This window comes from Chroicocephalus ridibundus, chromosome 1 (genome assembly GCF_963924245.1).
Source record: "Chroicocephalus ridibundus chromosome 1, bChrRid1.1, whole genome shotgun sequence".
Classification (NCBI taxonomy): domain Eukaryota; kingdom Metazoa; phylum Chordata; class Aves; order Charadriiformes; family Laridae; genus Chroicocephalus; species Chroicocephalus ridibundus.
The window spans coordinates 182,719,331-182,738,167 of record NC_086284.1 but is presented as its reverse complement, the minus strand read 5'-3'; the positions used below and the strand labels follow the sequence as shown (position 1 = coordinate 182,738,167).

The 18,837-nt window shown below is 42.8% G+C and overlaps 1 protein-coding gene and 1 long non-coding RNA gene across 5 annotated transcripts in view; one reads left to right on the top strand and one right to left on the bottom strand.

Annotated features, from left to right (window-relative positions):
* Positions 1-1,854: 1,854 nt before the first annotated feature.
* On the bottom strand, positions 1,855-17,419 carry LOC134510118 (uncharacterized). Of its 2 annotated transcripts, none has more exons than XR_010069502.1 (4): positions 17,285-17,419; positions 16,712-16,837; positions 9,112-9,270; positions 1,855-3,114 (listed from the first exon to the last, which is right to left on the bottom strand). It is a non-coding gene; the product is annotated as an uncharacterized LOC134510118 (long non-coding RNA). The 2 variants fall into 2 exon arrangements; XR_010069503.1 differs by having other exon boundaries at positions 17,278-17,401.
* The window catches only part of HELB (DNA helicase B), a 17,153-nt gene continuing 15,610 nt past the window's right edge, over positions 17,295-18,837 (top strand). For 2 of the 3 annotated variants that reach the window (XM_063323019.1, XM_063323018.1), the window contains exon 1: positions 17,297-17,786. In XM_063323019.1, the coding sequence (XP_063179089.1) occupies positions 17,582-17,786 (205 nt within the window). In that variant the 5' untranslated portion in view covers positions 17,297-17,581. Of the gene's footprint in view, positions 17,787-18,837 lie in introns of all 3 variants that reach the window. The other variant, XM_063323016.1, reaches the window with a different exon arrangement.

The window sequence follows — 18,837 nt, the reverse complement described above, 5'->3', positions numbered from 1 at the left end:
GCAGGGACACCTCCCACTAGACCAGGCTGCTCAAAGCCCCATCCAGCCTGGCCTTGAATGTTTCCAGGGATGGGGCATCCACAACCTCCCTGGGCAACCTGTTCCAGTGTCTCACTACCCTCATAATGAAAAATTTCTTCCTGCTTAATAAAACACCGTGGAAATAAAGCATCACTCGATAGGTGGATTTGATGCCAGGGAAGTGTAAGAATTCATGCACCTTTTCCCAGAGTTATTTGTGGCAGCATCGTTTCATTGTACTGTGCCCCATGTCACCAAGCCCTTTGCTCTCCAGGCAAGGACACAGGGCAAGTGACTGGAGAGGTCTGCGCTACCAGGTGTGGCAACCTGCCACCATCCAGGAGGGCCCTTCGAGGCAGTCCTCTGCTTTTCTGCAGCACAGGGCTGCGGCTTTTCTCTGCAGGATCCTGCTGGCCAGCAGATCCAGGTAGCTGGCTATGCTGGGATCTTGGGTCTGGAAGCAAGCAAAGGCTTTTCAGGCAAAAAGCCTTCGGGGTTGCATGTGAGAAAGTGGTGGTGCTTGCTGCGGGTGCTTCTCAGATCCAGGGACATGAGAACATTCATAAGTAAAAGGCAAAGGATTTGGAGGAAAATGGTGAAGTAGCAGGAAGGCTGAAGCTGAAGGGGTCTTGGGCTCTGGTTTTGCGTGCAACTTGTATGATAGAGAGGACAGAGAAAGGCAAACAACAGGTGTGTGGTAAAAAGGGAGGGAAACACGTGGAGGATAAAACTGGTGGGAGACCCCTCTTCAGCCCAGAGGTTTGGATTCCTTGTGCTTTTTCTTTAGCAAAGGTTTCTTTTGGCATTGAAACAAGAGTTGACCTGAAGTTTCTGGAAGGATGGGGGATCACATGTGAACCACTAGCAATACAGGAGTGAGACCGAGGAGTTAATAACACCTCCAAGACTGCACATCAAAGCTCTGTGAATGTACAGTCCGTATAAGAGTAATCCTATAGACAGGATTCCGAGCTGGGATGTCAAACACCAAACTGAGTGTTTCTGTGGGCAGCCGTGAGGGCTATAGAGGTCGGGCAGATACCAGGATCTATGATGCTGTGAGGTCCAGACCTTGCCCATACAACAGAATCTTCCCTCCAACAGAACCCTTCCCTGAACATGGTGGTTGGCATCCATCCATCCTGACAGCCTCAGGGAAGGAGCTGGACCTGGCTTCTTCCTTGTGGCATCTTACACAGAGCAAGACAAACATGCGTATGTATTATTAAGAGACCGGGAGGCAGACATAGTGTTTGCCACATTCTGCAAAACCAATAAATGCTTTGCCCAGTTGAGGGGGATTTCTACAGCTTTGCTCCTTGCCCAGAATGGTGATTGTGCTGGGAAGAATGGAAGGGGAATAATTTCTAGTAACACTGTTCCAGTGTGTATATAAATATTCCCTGGCTGGGGTTGGCTCATCACACAAGATGGCAATCCATGCTTCCCTTCCCCCTGCCTTCCCCTCCCTCCTCACATCTCTACCAGCACAGCAGATTCCAATAATAAACCCATCACTGTGAAAGCCAGGTGTCATCCAAATTCATTTGCTGCAGCGTTTGATCTATCCTCTGCTTCAAGATACAGGTTTCAGAGCATTTTATGAGATGCACTTCACATCTTTGTATCATACAGGACATTCTGCAGCATTTTATGAGCTGCATTTTATAAAATTTTATCAAATATTATGTAGAATATTTTAGCAATAAGCTATTTTTTAAGGGATCAGTTCCAGTACAAGCTTGCATACATATGAAAGTGCACAGAGAAAATGTGAACATCCTCAAAACACTGTTAACACTTCACTTTCTGGAAGGTCTTTGCTGGGTAATTTATTTTGTTGTGGAGCTTGTGCAGTCCACAGAGAAAGTAAAAATGGGATATACGGCACAGTGATTGCTTTACTATGGCTATTTAGCTTTACAAAGCAGAGGTGCCTCAGTTCACCCACTGTCCTCCGTGTTGCGGAGCAGCCCAGGAGGGATCACGGGCTGAATAGCATCACCTGATTCCTCACTGGGATCCCCTTCGCTTTCTTGAACAAGCACCATCTCTGTTTCCAGGTCTCATCAACCGCTGACACATCCTTCACTTGGCGTCCTGACCGTACAGGTGCATCTGCAGCTCCGACTCTTCCTGTTGCAATTATTTGTCTTCCCCAGTGCCAGGTAGAGCACATCACATGCTGCCAGCCCTTGCACGCCTGCAGTCCGCAGCCCCCCCTCCACCTTTCAGACAGCCCAAAGAGCAAATTACAGAGCAAAATACATCAGGGATCTGTGAATCAAACAGTTAACGTCCTCCAGTGGTGGGAAGAAATTAAGAAGCGGCACCTGAAAACTGTGGGAATCTTTTTTTTTTTTCATGGAAATGGAACAAAACCCCTAGTCATTTGTTAATTTTCTCAGCGTGTATCTAAACCCATGCATAGGTAAGACCCATCTTCTCAAATTCTAGGGAGGGAAGGGGAGGATATCTGAAGGTCTCCTTGCAGTTGCACAAAACCAAGGCCAGGTTCTGAGGAGCAGCAGCGTTTCTCCAGTCTTTTTATGATGCTGCTCCTTTCCGAGGTCAGGGTTTCAGGTCTCCGGGGCTGCACTCCCCTGGCTCAGGCAGCTCAGAAAAGCCTTGGGAGAAGCGCTGCGGTGCAGGAGTCTCCCTGCACACCTGCAGACGGACAGCTCGGACACAGCACATCTCCTCGTGCCACGAGAGGTCACTTTCTGTACAGCTCTGTGGAAGAGGCAGACCAGTCCCATTTAGCAAAGTCACTATGAAATATTCAACTTTGTGTTTAATTTTTAAAGTCTTCTCCCATTTGTTTAATGGAAGCTGAAACACTGCCATCACTGTCAAGCCCAGGAGCAGTGTTGTCTTGCCAGATCTTTTTGGGTTTACAGAAAATGGCAATATTCATGTTTGCATTACAGAAGCAGAAAATAAAATTGAACATGGCATTTACATTTGCAGCATGAAAATTCAGATCACTGAATGCAACGTGAAAGTTATTTAAGGTCCTAATAATCTATACTTGCACGCTGCTGATGATGTGTCGTGCCAGTTGTTCGGAAGGATGAACTCTCTTTAGAGTTCCTGCAAAGGAAAGGAAAAAAAAATGCTGAAAAATCAAATCAATACACTCCAAAAGAAATCCAAACAAAAAGAAAGCAGAATAAGAAGAAATATAAGATATCAATTTCATCCATTAACCAAGGAAAAAAAAAAACAAACCCCCAGACTTCATGGCTAGTTTTGGATAACTTATTCCTATATTGCTTTCTGTCTGTTATTTACAAAATTCCTGCATTGGTAACTTTTTTGACAGGCGTCAATTGCTAGTTATTACTTGGTTATGTTAATGAAAGCAAGAAAAACCTCAGGGAATAAATTCTTCATTGGAAGACACTAACAAACCAGACCTTCTTCTCTAATAATACTGTAGCAGAGGATCATGAAATATATAAGAAGCATCTTAAAATAAAAATTGCACTGCACTAAATGTATGGTTTAGGTGGTCGTCATGTTTCAAGCAGAGACCTGCTATGCTTACAGAAAATTGAGCAATTCTGAGCTTTGTTCATCTTCACAACCCCTGTAAATTTTGGGAGAAATTGTCTCTGCGCTAGCAGAAGTCTGAGGAAAGCATTTTGAAGAAAACTGTCTCTCATTTATTAATATAACAAAGTGAGTCTGATGGCTTAAATAAAAGAACAGCCCTGGCAGCTGCCGAGCTCTTACAACCACTATTTTAAATCAAAGAGGAAGGAAAAACCCTATATATAAACTCAGTGACAAGGAGGAATCTGTAAAGTCACGGATGAGAACGGAGTAAAAGAGGGAGAGGCAGGTATCGTGACGGCTGGCAAGCGGGAACCTGTCACTGTTACGGATGAGGATGAGGAAGAGGTACCCTGGTTTTCACAGTACACTAATGAAGAAGTAATGGGGGTTAGGTAACACAGTCATTCCAGCACATTTAGGCTTCTGTTGTTTACACTGTTCTCTATTTTATATGAATATTTAATCCCAATTATGCTTTTTGATTCTGTGCCAGTAGTCACCGATGTAAAGTGCAAGTACAGTATATTTACGGAGCATCCCCTGGTAGGTCTGCCAGTTAGCTAAGGGTCTTAGGAGAAATGTGAGAGATGGTCACCAAAAATGTCAAAACTCCCAAAATTAACAAGGTAATGAATTCTGGCCTGAAACTGGGAAATATTTCAAAGCTGTGGGAGGTAAAAAATGTAGCTCTCACCCAGCAATTCTAAGATGAAAAATACATCTTAATCTTTCAAAAAGATTACATAAAATAATTGCTTTAGACAGCTTTGAAGAGTCCTCTTGGCACACTATTTCTACAGTTTCTGGGTTGCCAGACTTTGGTTTCGACTCAGGAGAAACGCAGTTGCTGCTGTGAGGCTCTGAGAGTCTCAGACTCCTCTCCTGCTCCAGAGATTGGACCACTGAGAGCTCAAGCTGGAGATAGGCTCGTGTGTCCCATATTTGGGGCACTGAAACCAACCCTGGAGTCCTGCCTGGTGGATGCTGCCACCAGGAATCTCAACAAAGACATGCATGAGGCCAAGAGCCTGAGGAGGTGGCCAGTGAGGAGCACGCAGCATGATGCTTCAGTGGCCACTCATGGTCCTAAACCTTGTCCGTCTTTGGAGATGGACACACACACATCATCTTGGAGCCTGTGGCTTGGGAGGGAGGCTTGAAGAGCTGATCTGGCATGAAAGAGCCATCAGAGAAGATGTCCACTGAAACCCTGGGACCTCACTGCCCTGGACCAACCCACAACATCAGGCTTTGATCTTGCTCCTTTTCTTTTACTTTCCACTTAGGAATCTTTAATCTTCCTAGAGAATTAGGTATCTAGGAGAGCTGCTGAAGCAGATCCCACAGGGAAGTTAGGAGGAAAAACACACCAGCTCTGGATCCTCGCTGGGCTTTGCGCTGCTCAGATCAGGTCCACGTGCAGAGACATGGGAAGCTTTGAAGTAAATAAGCTAGGTATCCAGGGTGTTTCAATAATTCAAGAATGAGGGAATTACAGTGGGGTCTTGAGTTGTAATTTTGGTTTTATGTGCCTAATCTCTGCTTAAATTCAGGTGCCTTCAAAGATTTTAAATCTGGCTCTAATTTGAAACGCACTGCTACAAGCTCCTTCCTCACTGTCAGCTGAAAAGCAAGGGCTCTGGGAAGTTGTCTGGGGAAAGGTAAATCTTTTCTGTCACACTGAGCTACTGTGGATGCCAAATAGAATGAGGTAGCTTTAAAGGATTTTCCCAAGTCAGCTCAGAAAAAGTGATTATATAGGATTTATGAACCAGCTTCTCATAAATTTAATAATGATTCACCATTTCCTCCACTTGCTAGATTGCTTAGCACTGATTTGGATGCTCTGATAGAGCAGCATTAATAAGAAGCTGCGTGATTTACCTTGAGGTGGTATTTCATTCTCTGAAGAAAGTTCACATCTCTGATATCAGAATGAAGGAAAATAAAGCTTGCATAACAGAAGGTATAAATATGGTGTATTCAAGAAATATTTTTAAACTGCTGCTCTCAGAGCTGTTTCAAATGAATCTGGATTTCTCCCCTAAACCCAATGACAAGTCAGGAAGAGAGCCAAAGTGCATCAAGCATAGCTAACTGATCAGAGAGTCTCTCTAAAGTGAAAGAATTTAGGGAGGTGTCACCTCCAAACTGTTCTGTCTGCTCTCCGCATCATATTTACAATGAACGTGCTTCATCTGTATCATTGGGAAAACAGGCCATTTAGCTTAAACTGCTGCCAAAAATGGCTAAACTAAACTGACTGACTTTGTGCAGGAGCAGATGAGTGCTCGGACAGCTGGGTGTCTGCCTCACCTGGGTGGAGACTGACAGAGCAGGAGAAACAGATGGGGCATGTGGTCCATCTGACCACATTCTAAAGTCTCAGCTCCAATCTCTACTGCCACTGCAACTGGATAAAAGTGTGGTTTATCAAGAGGTAGAAAAGCAATATAAGCAATACATCAACACATCAAGGTCTTAATTAGTGTTACTTGAGAGCACCCCTGAGGAGAAGGACTTGGGGGTATTGGTGGATGAGAAGCTCAACACGAGCTGGCAATGTGTGCTCGCAGCCCAGAAAGCCAACCACATCCTGGGCTGCACCAAAAGGATCGTGGCCAGCAGGTTGAGGGAGGTGATTTTACCCCTCTACTCTGCTGTCCCGAGACCCCACCTGCATGCTGCGTCCAGCTTTGGAGTCCTCAGCACAGGAAGGACATGGACCTGTTGGAACAGGTCCAGAACAGGGCCACAAAGATGATCCAAGGGCTGGAGCACCTCTGCTATGAGGACAGGCTGAGAGAGTTGGGGTTGTTCAGCCTGGAGAAGAGAAGGCTCCAGGGAGACCTTATAGTGGCCTTTCAGTACCTAAAGGGGGCCTACAGGAAAGGTGGGGAGGGACTCTTTATCAGGGAGTGTAGTGATAGGACGAGGGGTAACGGTTTTAAACTGAAAGAGGGGAGATTTAGATTAGATATTAGGAATAAATTCTTTACTGTGAGGGTGGTGAGGCACTGGAAGGGGCTGCCCAGAGAAGTTGGGGGCGTTCAAGGCCAGGTTGGATGGGGCTTTGAGCAGCCTGGTCTAGTGGGAGGTGTCCCTGCCCGTGGCAGGGGGGTTGGAACTAAATGATCTTTAAGATCCCTTCCAACTCTAACCATTCTATGATTCTATAATGGAAATAATTTAAAAAGGAATCATTATTACTAGGAAAGAAGAAAAAAACCTGTGCTGCTCTCGACCAGTACTATGTTGGAGGGTAAACATCCTGAATCCTATCAGGCTGGTTGTACCACCACTGAAAAATCCTTTTTCATAAACACCTTCTTCTTTCAAACTTAGTAGCAGTGGAATATGTTGGCACTGTTCAAAACACACACGTGAAATTTGACTCCTACTGTGAAAAGTACTGTGGAAGAATGACCTGGTACATTTGCAGGTGTGTTGTCTTTCATTGATTCAATACAGGACAAATTCAAAGATTTATTCCAGTCAACAGCCTTGAAATCCTAGCTGGGCTCTGAAATTACTGACTGTACCTTCGTTAGTAATAAAACCACAGACTGAATATAAGTGGTTTGTGTAAAAGAAGCCAGGGCCTCTCCTAAGCACTCTCACCTGTGAACAAAACAAGTCAGAACGTAGCAAACTCCATTCTTCGTTAGAACCGAAAATACAAGTATGTTATCAAGTAAGTATGCCTTATGGGAGCAGCTCTCTTAAATTAAAAGAAAATATGTGAGAAGAGTTTAAAATTTTAAAATCTACCACATTAATATAAACATCTTTGTGTTATTGTCTGCATAGATGTTACATGAGCAGACTTATACACAAAGGAGCAGGAAAGTATAAAATCATTCCTTCATTTGTTAGAAAACCTTTGCCACATGTCATGGCAATAATTTTCTCTGTTTTACGTCTTAAAACAAGCTTTTCTGGGACCATTTTATTATTAAATAATTTTGGATGTAAAGACCTCACTGTATAGAATATGCGCATCATTACTGTTTGGGGCATTATGAACACTGTGTGAGCTGTGCTAATACAAGAAAAGAGAAATCATGATTCATTACTGGCTTCATAAGGTGTGGGATTTACCAGTGGATTCAGTCAGTGTTTTGCCCTTCTCCCTGGAAAACTGTAGGTGAAAGGAAACTTGCTCATAATTACTAATCAAAACTCCAGCCAGGAGCTGGTGTCTTAATGAGCTTAGGTGGAACAGTGTTGCTTATTAAAAGTTGAGATTTCAAGTGTTGGTTTGTTGTTTTTTTTTCCTTGAAAAAGTCCAATGGAAAGTCTCCCTTCCTTTGCCTTGTTTTAGATTAATTTTCTACTTTTCCCTTCCCCATTCTCAATAAAAAAGGACTTCTTTTTCTCTTCAATGCTCACCTCTTCCCCCATTCCTCCATAATTTGGCATCTTCCAAAATTCTTCAGCTTACAGTTCAAAGTAGCCCCCAGATTTGCCTGTGCTGGCCCTCATCCCTCCAGCTCTGCCTGCTCTCTCAGGGCCACCCCAGGGTGTCAGGTGACTGGAGATGCTGGGAGGAGACCCCAGGAGACCCAGGAGAGAAATCTTGACTGAGTTGCAAATGTTAGAGCTCCACGTTAGACTTGCTCTTCTACTTTATCTCAGTCTATTTGCCATACGTCATCTGAAATTTTATGCTCCAGAAGAAATAAAAAGTTCATTGCAAAAACTACACCAACCAAAAACTAGGAAACAGCCCTACAAAAAACAGAGCATGCAACTCACTGCCTGTTAAGATTGTTGTGTATCAACTAAAAGGGAGCAAGCACGTCAGTAAAGAAAACCAATTCTGGTTTCAGGGTCACAAAGGAATTGCTACATGCAATTAGGAGTCAAAAATCTTTTAAGTTTTGAAAAATCATCCAATAATTTTACTTCTCAGATGTGACAAAGTCCTGGCCTGCAGTGACTGCTAAAGGTCTAACACATTTCCAAAGGAAAAGGGTATTAGCTGCAGCACTGTATCAAACCCTAAACACAGTGCATTTCTACCAGTCCATAATGTCTCTGGCATTTTGGTCTGGAAAACTTAATTTTCACTCTGTGTGAGCACCCCAAAGGGAGCTTTATTCTTTATTTTACTCTCTCTCCTGTGCTAAAAAAACACAACCTAGTTTGAGCAATTTGGCTGTCATCGTGCATTCATTTTCCATGAGTATCTTCTGATCCATACTAGATGCGTGACCCAGCACAGTATTATGTGAGCATTTTAACTTTTTATTAAGTTCAGACCTGCCATATCCCTCTTGTCAGAACTACTTCCATCTCTAGGTGCTTTATTTAGGATGGAAGCTGGTCACGGAGAAAATTCCATAGTGTCATTAAATCCCAGTGGATTTAAAATCCTCCTGACGTCTATGCCAATTGCTGCTTGACAGCATCCATCAACAAGATCTCACCACTCTACTCAATTTTTCTATTATTCACAAGCCCTTTGGATCAGCGCCCTACAGAAAAGTAAAAGGCAGAGTTTAGTCTGCTATTATCTATCCAGACCTGGGAGCAGCTGGGATGAATGGGAGGACTGCAGGGTACTTTCCTGTAATGCTGCACTCTGTTAGTGTCCGTCATCTGCTCCCACTCCATCCCTTCTCTTCTCTAAATCCTCCTTGAAACCTTTGCTTTTCCAACAGAATACCTAGTGGGAATGGCTGTCTGAGGAAAAAGAGAAGAATGAAAATTAGTGAGAAGTTAATCTTTGTATTCATTAATTTTGTTGTTACAAAAGAAGAGGAACAGTTGCATTTAAGCTGTTTTTAGCTGTAATCCTAGCACTTCCAGCTGCTCATTATGCTTGTAAGACCACATGAAGAATGTTGCGTTAAATTCATTACCAGGAAAGTATGGAAAAACTGGAGGAACGGTAACAAAAAAGGGTTAGTGCACAGCAGTGATTTATTTATGAAGAAAGATTAATAGCTAAACTCAGGAGCCTAGCTGAAGGGAAATAATTGGAAAGGCTCTCAAAGGACCCTCTGGAAACAGGCTCAAACCTCAGACTGTGAAAGTCCTGATTCATTTTTATTTAGTCCTTGTTCAAGAAAAAGCTCCAGTTAAAAATTAAACAGGGGGAAAGTGGCTACAAATATTTTCCAGATCTGAGTTATCAAGCAAGGCTTTATACAGGCAATGTGAGCAGTGGCCTTTGGTGGCAAACAGCTGGAAAGCAGAACTGTGCACAGGTATATGACTTCTCTTGGGAAGCTTTAGTGGCTGCCTCTGGACCAGAAAAGCAAACAGCCAGGATCTGTTCTTTGGTCCTGAAGCTGAACTGTGAGAGGGGGGAGAAATGCACTCGGGGCACAGGCATCTTCTGGGATGGTGCTTGTTGGCACAGGCCAAAATGTGCCAGGGTGCCCACAGCTACCTACAGTGAGGATGGTGGCACACCTCTGCTTCAGCCCCTCTTCTGGCCCTGGTTGTTTTGCAAAGATAGATGTAAACTGGGCCCAGAATCACATCCCACCAGTCACACAGTATCATACTGCTGGCAGTAGAGTTACCTTCTGCTTAGGAAAATAAAAAAAAAAAATACCATTAAGCACAGTGTATACTAAAGTCTTCAGTCAAATCCTGAGGGAAACAGAACCTTCATTTATTCCTCCCAGACAAATAATCTCAAAAAGCAAAGATGAGCAAGTACAAAACAGTATTTAAAACATATTTACTAATATCCTTTTGTTTGACAGTCTCAAAAGACAGAGAATTTTCCTTTTCTGAGACCCCTTTCTTTTTAATTTTGAGGTTATTAACTAGATCTTTGCTGCTTGGTTCACCAGGAATGCAGAGATTACACCATTACAGAACAACATAGTTCTGTAAATTATGAACATAAATGAACAGTCTTAGATTCTCCTGCAAAAATGCAGACTTCTGTAATTCACCAACTATTTCTCCTTCAAACCATTAATTGTGACAGGGGACTAGAGAAAAAAAAAAGGCAAAACAAAATATTATCACATGGTCATAATAGTTACCCAAACTTTAATTACAAATAGCACTGGGGTATTTCAGGATTTTCATAGGAAGGGTGGTCTTTGATTTTCTGCTTGTTTTTTTTTCTTTTTTTCTGTTTTCCTTAGCCTTTTCATTAATGGAACACATTGGGATAATGTAGTCTTTTTTTTTTTTTTTTATGCCACCGAGATACAGACTGTTTTAGAAACAGTACTGCCAAGTGTTATCCACTACAAAACACTGTTGAAGGAGGTTTTATCTGTTCCTGGAGAACTATAAAACAGTTCTGGATTTCTCTCCTGAGAGATACAAACCCGTAAGCATGACATGGAGCCTGGTGAATGAATGTAATATATTCAAGCAGAACTCTTCGTACACGTATATTTAATTATAAAAATAGTTATATCCTTTTTAAGTCTGTAGCAGCAGTCATTCTATCCAGAAAGTTTTTTGTGTTGGGGTTGCTTTTTCCTCCCTCAGACATAGAAAAGAAACTCGCAACACCATTTTTTTTAAATGTTCTGCAACCGTGTGGTGAAGTTAAAGCGACCCTGATCCTACAGATGAGGTCACCATTCCCTAAGGGGAATGTGCCAGATGCTGCAAACATTTTGTGGTCTTGGGAAGAAAGAAGAATGAGACCTCTCTTCCTGCTACATTTTTGTGGGGAAGCTAGCCTTGCAACACCAAAGAAAGTATTCTTGAATTTGCTATTAAAAATTAATCTATCATGCCTTTGAATAGCAAATAAATGTCCATAAAGAACACTGCCTAGAAGAAAGGCAGGTAGGGCTTGTCAGAGCATATTTAGTATCTATTTTCTTGAAAACCTTAAGACTAGGAACTTACTGATTTTTAAAAGTAAGGCTAACATTCCTATAATCAAAATTTTCCAAAAAGAAAAAAAAAATCCAGAAGAAATTTCCAAAAGTTTCCAAGAAGAAAAAAGTTTCCAAAGGAAAAAAATTCTCAGCAATGTACCTAATCTCAGCACGCTCACATGCTGATTAACAGCTCCTAGGAATACCAGTCCTACTTGATATGCATAGGCTATCGAATCAAGTTGGTCTCTCTTGTGTCTGATCAAGAGATAACACTATTGTCTGTCAAACATGCTGTACTTGGCATTTTGATGCAGCACAAGCACAAGCAGTTACAGTGACATACTGGCAAAGCCCTTTTAGATAGCTTGAGGAAGTTTAGGATGGCTGCATCCATCGTTGGGACCATCAGGCACTCCCTAACCGTACCTGGAACTCCTGCTGTCTGGATCATAGCCTGATCTGGAAGGTACCAGGATTACCCAACAAGAATTGTGGCTAAAATAGAAAAACACTGACCGAAGTCAATCATCTTGCCACCCTATAAATGGTGATGCTAAGTGAGATGCTGTGAGCTCTCCGGGATCTCAGCAGGCTGTGACACAGTGTCTCCCCCTGAGCTTGGACTCCTCTCAGGGTAGATTTCACAAGGGTCAAAGATTGTCCGCTGATAGATGCCAATGAAGAAGAAGGGTTCAAAGATCATCTGCTGCCAAACACCAATGAAGGAGAAGAGTGAGTAATTCACTAAAATTGGATTTCACCAGGTTCAGAGATCGTTTGGCACTAATAATTTACTACAATTTGCAAAAAGAGAAAACTCTTGATCATACGTTAACCTCTATATCTGTGCGTGTGTGTTTGTGTGTGTGATTTGATTTAGGAAACTCTGTCATAAGTCTTGTATGAACCCTGCCGTTTTTGAAGCTCTAACTAAGTCGCTGTGTTGATTAAAGCAAATTCTGTTAAATCACTATGTTGATTGGCTAATGATTAAGTATTGTTAAGTGTCATACAATCTAATCCTGTGATTTAATGTAACAGTATTAATAAATCTTAAATTGCTGCTACCTCAAAGTTGTGTAAAATCAAGATTCACAACAAATTGGCATAGTCGGCAAAATCCTAAATTTAAATTTGCAACAAATTGGTGTAGTTGGCAGGATACAAAATCAACTGATTGGTGACAGTGGCCTTACACTGCGTTCCACATTAGGTTCTTAAAAATATTACTAGCCTAAGCATGTGAAAAGCGGAAATCTACACATTAAGGGTTTGATTATATCCAGTAATAGTTGAGCATTTGCTATTTGACACAGCAATTCTGGCTTCTGTGTTAAATACCACGTGCCCTGAGGGAACGCTGAAACAGCCTCTGTCTTATGTTTCTTACAGACAAAAGAATGAGAGGATGCTGAGACACTACACAAAGCTATGAAACAAGAGCCATTAGCCAAGGCACAAAAAAAAGTCATTGCTGAACTTTTTTTTAAAGGGATTTCATTGTAGAGGGCTAAGTAGCGGACTATATGGGTGAGAGGACTATAAGATTTATGACATTATCAAACATGTTTCCTTCTCCTCTACCTTTTAGAAACAGGTTCTTTTAAAGTAAGACTTTTTGACGTCTATTTCTAAGCATTTGCTCCGCACACTGCATCAAGGCTTCATCAGGGTTTTTTGCATAATGAAAAGGTTGTGTTGTTTTTTAGATTCTTCTGAAGCCGTTAATAGGGAGCAGTCCTGTGTCAGAACTTTGAATTAAATGCAAAGAACTTGTCTTTCTTCCTAAAGCTCTGATAATGCCAAGCATGTTTTCCAAGCACGGTTTCAACACTATTGCTAATGCTATGGTTTATATTGGCAGAGTTCCAAGTCAAACCACTGTATCTGTCCTGACCAGGGGGATCTATCCTACAACCCTCAAGTTTTCAGAAAGCGCATCTTCTAGACAATCACGAAGTACACTGTAAGATGATGTTCTTATAACAACTCTCATTTTTATTTTTTTTTCAGGGTTTACATACATCTGAAGCTCTACTATTTCAATACCTAAAAAGCATGTGAGACATATATCTCATTCATGGCATGTTTTGACATCTGAAATTCATTGTCTGGGGAAAAACCAATGTCTGTGGAATTATCACTTTCTGCCTTATCTGTAGAAATCTCATCCATAAGTGAAGAGATTTCATATGAGAAACTCTGGTAAGTAAGTTTTCATTTATCTGCATTTACAGCCCCTTTTCACTAGCCACGACTTTCCAAAAGCTTCCCTGTGTTGGCATCCGTTTATGGGATCCTGGACCTCCACAATCGCCATCTTCCGGTATTAGGTCATGCTGGTGGTAGCTGACAACTCCTGGGCCTCATGTCATCTTCCAGGAAGCTCATTACGAGCAGTAAGGATAGCTCTCTGTCATTCGGCTCCAGTGCTTGACTATAGCATCTCAAGAGGCAGGCAGGTTAGCCTGCTGTTGCCCATAATTTCCCTTCCTCAAAAGTATTGCTATGGAGATGTTTCCTCTGTGGCACCCTGAAAACTCATCGGAAAAGCAAAACCCTTCTGTCTCGAGAGGAATGAAAGCCTGAACCTCTCTCTGCTACTTCTGCCTCCTGATGTGCTATATACCTCACCCACTTTCACGCGCTGAGGGCTTACCGTTGACACTTCTGCATGACAAACCCAGACTTACTTTTGGAGTTTGGCAGACAGGAATCTCTTGAATCCCAGCACAGTCAGCAATGAATATCCAAACGAATTTGAGACAGGGAGATCCCCCCAGTCCTAGTCAGATTCAAAGGTGAGCTGCCAGTCATCCCTTTAAAGGGGATGTCTGTCATGGGACAACACTAAGGAAGGTAGCAAGTCTTGTTTAATTGTGGAGGCTGGCATTAATATAACCCTTCAGTGTATAAATGGTACCTGCCAGAATGTTCTGAAAACTGCTTTCACAGTAGGATTTCAAATACCCATTTAAAGGATGGAGATTTATATGTGCACACTTTTTATTAAGTGAAAACTTGCTACTGTGTGTCAGGATACAAATCAGTAAGAGACAACGCAAATGACCTCTCCTTGTTCATTGTGACTATTTACTTTTTAGAGCTTTGTATTTTTTTCCCAATAAATGCAGCAGTATTGAGTTCAAATTTATAAATAGATTTTTCCCCATGGACAGAAGAATAACAACTTCTTTAGTGCCATGTCAGATTATACTCTTAAGAGTCACGAATTATCATGGCAGTGATATTACCATGCATTAGGAGGTAAAATCATAGGGTTGTCAAAGCGTGTTTTCCTTTTACTATATATTCTTGGCTTTTGGGGTGGAATTTAAAGTGAGACATGATGGAGAAAAAGCCAGTCCCCAAAGCTGATCTAAGATTTCAAAGTATTTTTCAAGCTATGATTTAGAACCTTCATGACAGAGTAATTTTTGAATGAATCTCCTGGCCTTGTGTGCATCTGTTTTTTAATGCCTAACAATCTTTCCTTGCACATCTGTTGTAAATTTATAAATCCATACAACTGCTCTTTTTTTTTTTTTCACTTTTATAACATAACTTTCATGGGTGAAATCCTTCTTGCATTAGAGTTAACAATTTTACCATTGACTTCATAAATTTGAAGATGTACTTTAGCTGCTATTCGCTAACTGCATGGGTAGCAGTATTGAGTGTAAGGAAGAAAGAGAACCAAGAAGATGGGAACGTTAAACTTGTCTACACTGTAGAGATGAGCAAATCGTATAGTCCCAAATTTTCAAAAGGATCCTCTTATTCTCAGTGCTTAACCACCTAGCTCTAGAAAACCGACCTTACTTCACCTGAGCAGCAAATAGTCACATTTTCGAAATAAAGGCCTACCTATTTAAAGCTGGGCACACAAAAAGCCATTCATAATCAGTATGCATTGAACCCTCAATATCTGTTCCTCAGTCTTTACAAAAGAGAGTATTTCCTTAATGTAATTACAAAGAGGAATGGAAATGTAGGACACTGCACAGGAACTCAGCATGCATAGTACAGACTGTAGAAGGATAAGGAAATTCCAGAGTCAGGCTTGCTGAATACAGTATTAAGTTTGTATTTTCAGAATAAGACTTGCGCGCTCAGACATCCAATTTCACCTACACAAATACGCAGTTAAATGTGAAATGGTGTTTCATAAGAAAAAAAAGTATCTTAAAGCACTGATTCAAATGTATCACTGCATAACACCATTGAGCACTTCAGTAAGCTAATGCTTTAAATTTTTTAAATTAACATGAATGTCTCTTTCCCCTCTCGTGTCTCCCTTTTATAGGCCATGTGTTTTCAGCCTGCCATGTAAAGGAGTTATTTCATTATCTGTGAATTAGGCTGAAGAAAGAATACCATTATTTAAAGTTAACTCACACAAGAACTGAAAAGAACTATTTCGAGACTGTTTGTATGAGACTTGAGCTGGTTTTGAAAATCATAAAAATTGTATTTACATGTCTCTGTCTTTTTATAGATATTACTTGACACAGTAACGTAGGTATTTCCAGAAACAGAGAGGCGGCAGAGAACCACACCAGGACACAGGGAGAGTCCACGCTCCTGTGTCTGATTGCGCTGAAGGCCCCTCAGTTTTGTAGTGAGGAAGGTGGCAAAAAGAACGTTACTCTTTGTAGGGTAGTCCTGTGGGTGGAGAGGTTCCATGGAAGCAGTCATGAAACAATATTAAAAAGGATCGGGTCTCTTTTAGCTTAGATCAAAAGGAAATGTTGTATATTGATGCATTTTATTACATATAACTTTTTCTAAACATATGCACAAACAACCTTTGCTACCGTTTTGAAGGGTATGCCTATGCTGCTGACAGCTTCTCAGAAGCTGGGCAAACTATCTGCTGCTGTGTCTAGACTGGGACATTATTTAGTCTAATATCAGGCATTTCTACATTGCACTTTGGAGTACAAAACCACCAGTCTTTGCAGGAGCACCTACTGCTTTTGCCTCTCCTTTAACCTGTGTGCCAGAATGCTGAAGTGTCAGCAAGACAGCCACAGTGGCCTGCAGTTTAATTAGCGTGACATCAGTCCAAAGCGAAACAAAGGAGAAACCAGAAGAAAATACAGTTAAAAAATTAAAGGGGGGGCAGATGAAAACAGAAGAGTTGGTAAAATGAAGAGAACAAACCTTATCAAACAAACTCGATTTAATTCTTTGATGAAAACACATACTAGCTGATAGGGTAGTGAACATGCAGAAATACAACTATGTGACAACTTGTCAAGAACAAAGAGCTACATAATAACATGGCAAAGATTAGTCTGTTAACCACTAACCAGTGAAAAGCAGTTTGAAACAGATCCTAGAAATATTTGCTTTCACCACTAAATAGCAGGATTTCTGGTGGACTTCAGAAGAGATCGATACCAAAAATAGTACGGCTTGGTATTTTCACTGATGAGCTGCAAAAAACCACGAAACCACTGTTTATGATAAAGTTTCAGAAAAGGCGAAGATCTGCAGTGTCAAACAAAAGCGAAGACTAAGCAGCTATGGGAACTGCCTGGGTTACAATCTGTGGAAGTACGGGTGGTGGGAACTCCTGGAAAATGATTTGACAGTTATATATAATATTGCACGACTTGGGGGGGACAGCTAGGTGAAATATAGTAGGATATATCAGAAACCTGATTTTATGATTTGACGGTTTTGTGAGCGGGGTGAGGTAAAGAGACAGAATAATCAGCCGATTTATTAAAAACTGCACTGTTTCTGCAGTAGGGCACCAATGTCCGAGTACCAACGGTGGTGGGGCGAGAGCTGGGGGTCAGGGCTCAGCCTGTTTTTTCCACCCCTGAGCGGTCACCCCGCAATTACCCATTCTCTGCACAGGCTCCATTACCCGTTACCTCACGGCGACGCATCCGCCGGGCTCCAGCCGCCAGTAGGGCCCGCACCTCCAGAGGCGGCACGGCCCCCTCAGGGGAGAGCGGGGCCGCGGCCACCACCGGCGACCAGCAGTGGCCCAACGAGCGACACCCGCCACCCCTCAGTGGCCACGTCGCCTCGCAGCTGTCGCACCACCGCTACGTCCCGCTCGACATCTCCCTCCGCGTCACGCGCGGGGCTGTGGGAGGGCCGGGCGCGGAGGAGGTGGGCGGAGGGATCCCGCGGTCCGGAGCGGAGCGCATCGCATCAGTGGCAGCATGGCGGGGTCCGCCCGGAATCCCGCCGCGGCGGTGGTGGAGCTGTGGGGGGTGCTGCTGCCTCCGCGGTGGGTGGTCGTGGCGGGGGGCTCGGAGGAGGAGGAGACCGAGGAAGAGGCGGAGGAGGAGCCGCAGTTGGCGGAGGCCGCGCTCCTGGAGGCTACCGGGCCGGAGCTGGCGGCCGCGCCGCCCCCGCGCCGAGCCGGTGAGGGGCGGCGGGGGGGCCGGGCGGCGGGCGGGCGGCCCTTGGAGCCCTCCCCTGCCCGCGGCCTCCCTCGGAGACGGGTTTGGGCTCGGCCCGGGGCGCTGCGTTTGAAGCGAGTGAGCCGGGAGGGTGCGGAGAGGCGGCTGGGCCGAGGGTTTGGCGCTGTGGCGGGCGGCCGCCTCCCCGCCGGGGCCCGGCAGGGTCTTGTTCGCTGGTGTAAGCGTCAGTCATACCGAAACTCGCTCCTTCCCCGGTTACTGGGCTGATAACCACTAAAGGGAGAGTGATCCGAAGTAGGTGATAAATCTTGCACAGGCCGTAGAAGTGTCGTGTAATTGGGCCTTTTGTATGGCCATGTATGCAACAGTAAGAAAACAAAGTTTTTCCAATCAAGTTAACTTTACACAAAAAATACATTCTTTTTTTCTCTTTTTATGACATGTGAGAGCATTGATACATGATATTAATGATCCCTATGTTCTATTTAGTACTAAGAAAAGCAGGTGACATTGGAGAAAAATACTCTGCCTAGCCATAATATTTTATCCAAACCTTGTGTTAAAAATGCCTACATTGAGCTGGGTAACAAGGGGAAAATAAATTGACAAGTTGCTATAGACCAAAGAGCTCCTGGTACTCTGGTTTGGTGAGAAAGAGGTCCTGTTAAACATAGGTGCTTGCATAGGTCGTAGCATTTAGTCCCCAGTTGCGGATCAAGGAATGGTGTATTAATTTTTGTGAGGGAATGAGGATGGAAAGAGGAGGCAAACTAGGTCATACAAAATGTTGAGAGTTTATTATATTAATTGGTTATAATTTTGGTGGTTTCAGTTGAGATGCAAATGTATCTGAAGAGGATGCAGATGCCGTGATGCCGTACTTTGTGGCAAAACTGTTTAAAATTGAATTGCAAACTTGACTTGGCATAAATGGTGTAATACTAAACCATATGCCAATGTGTTTAATAGGCTTAATAAATATTCATACACAAGTTTAATTTTGTAGTTCTTACACTTACAGAATCAGTGTTTCTGTGGTTGCTTTTGCTTTC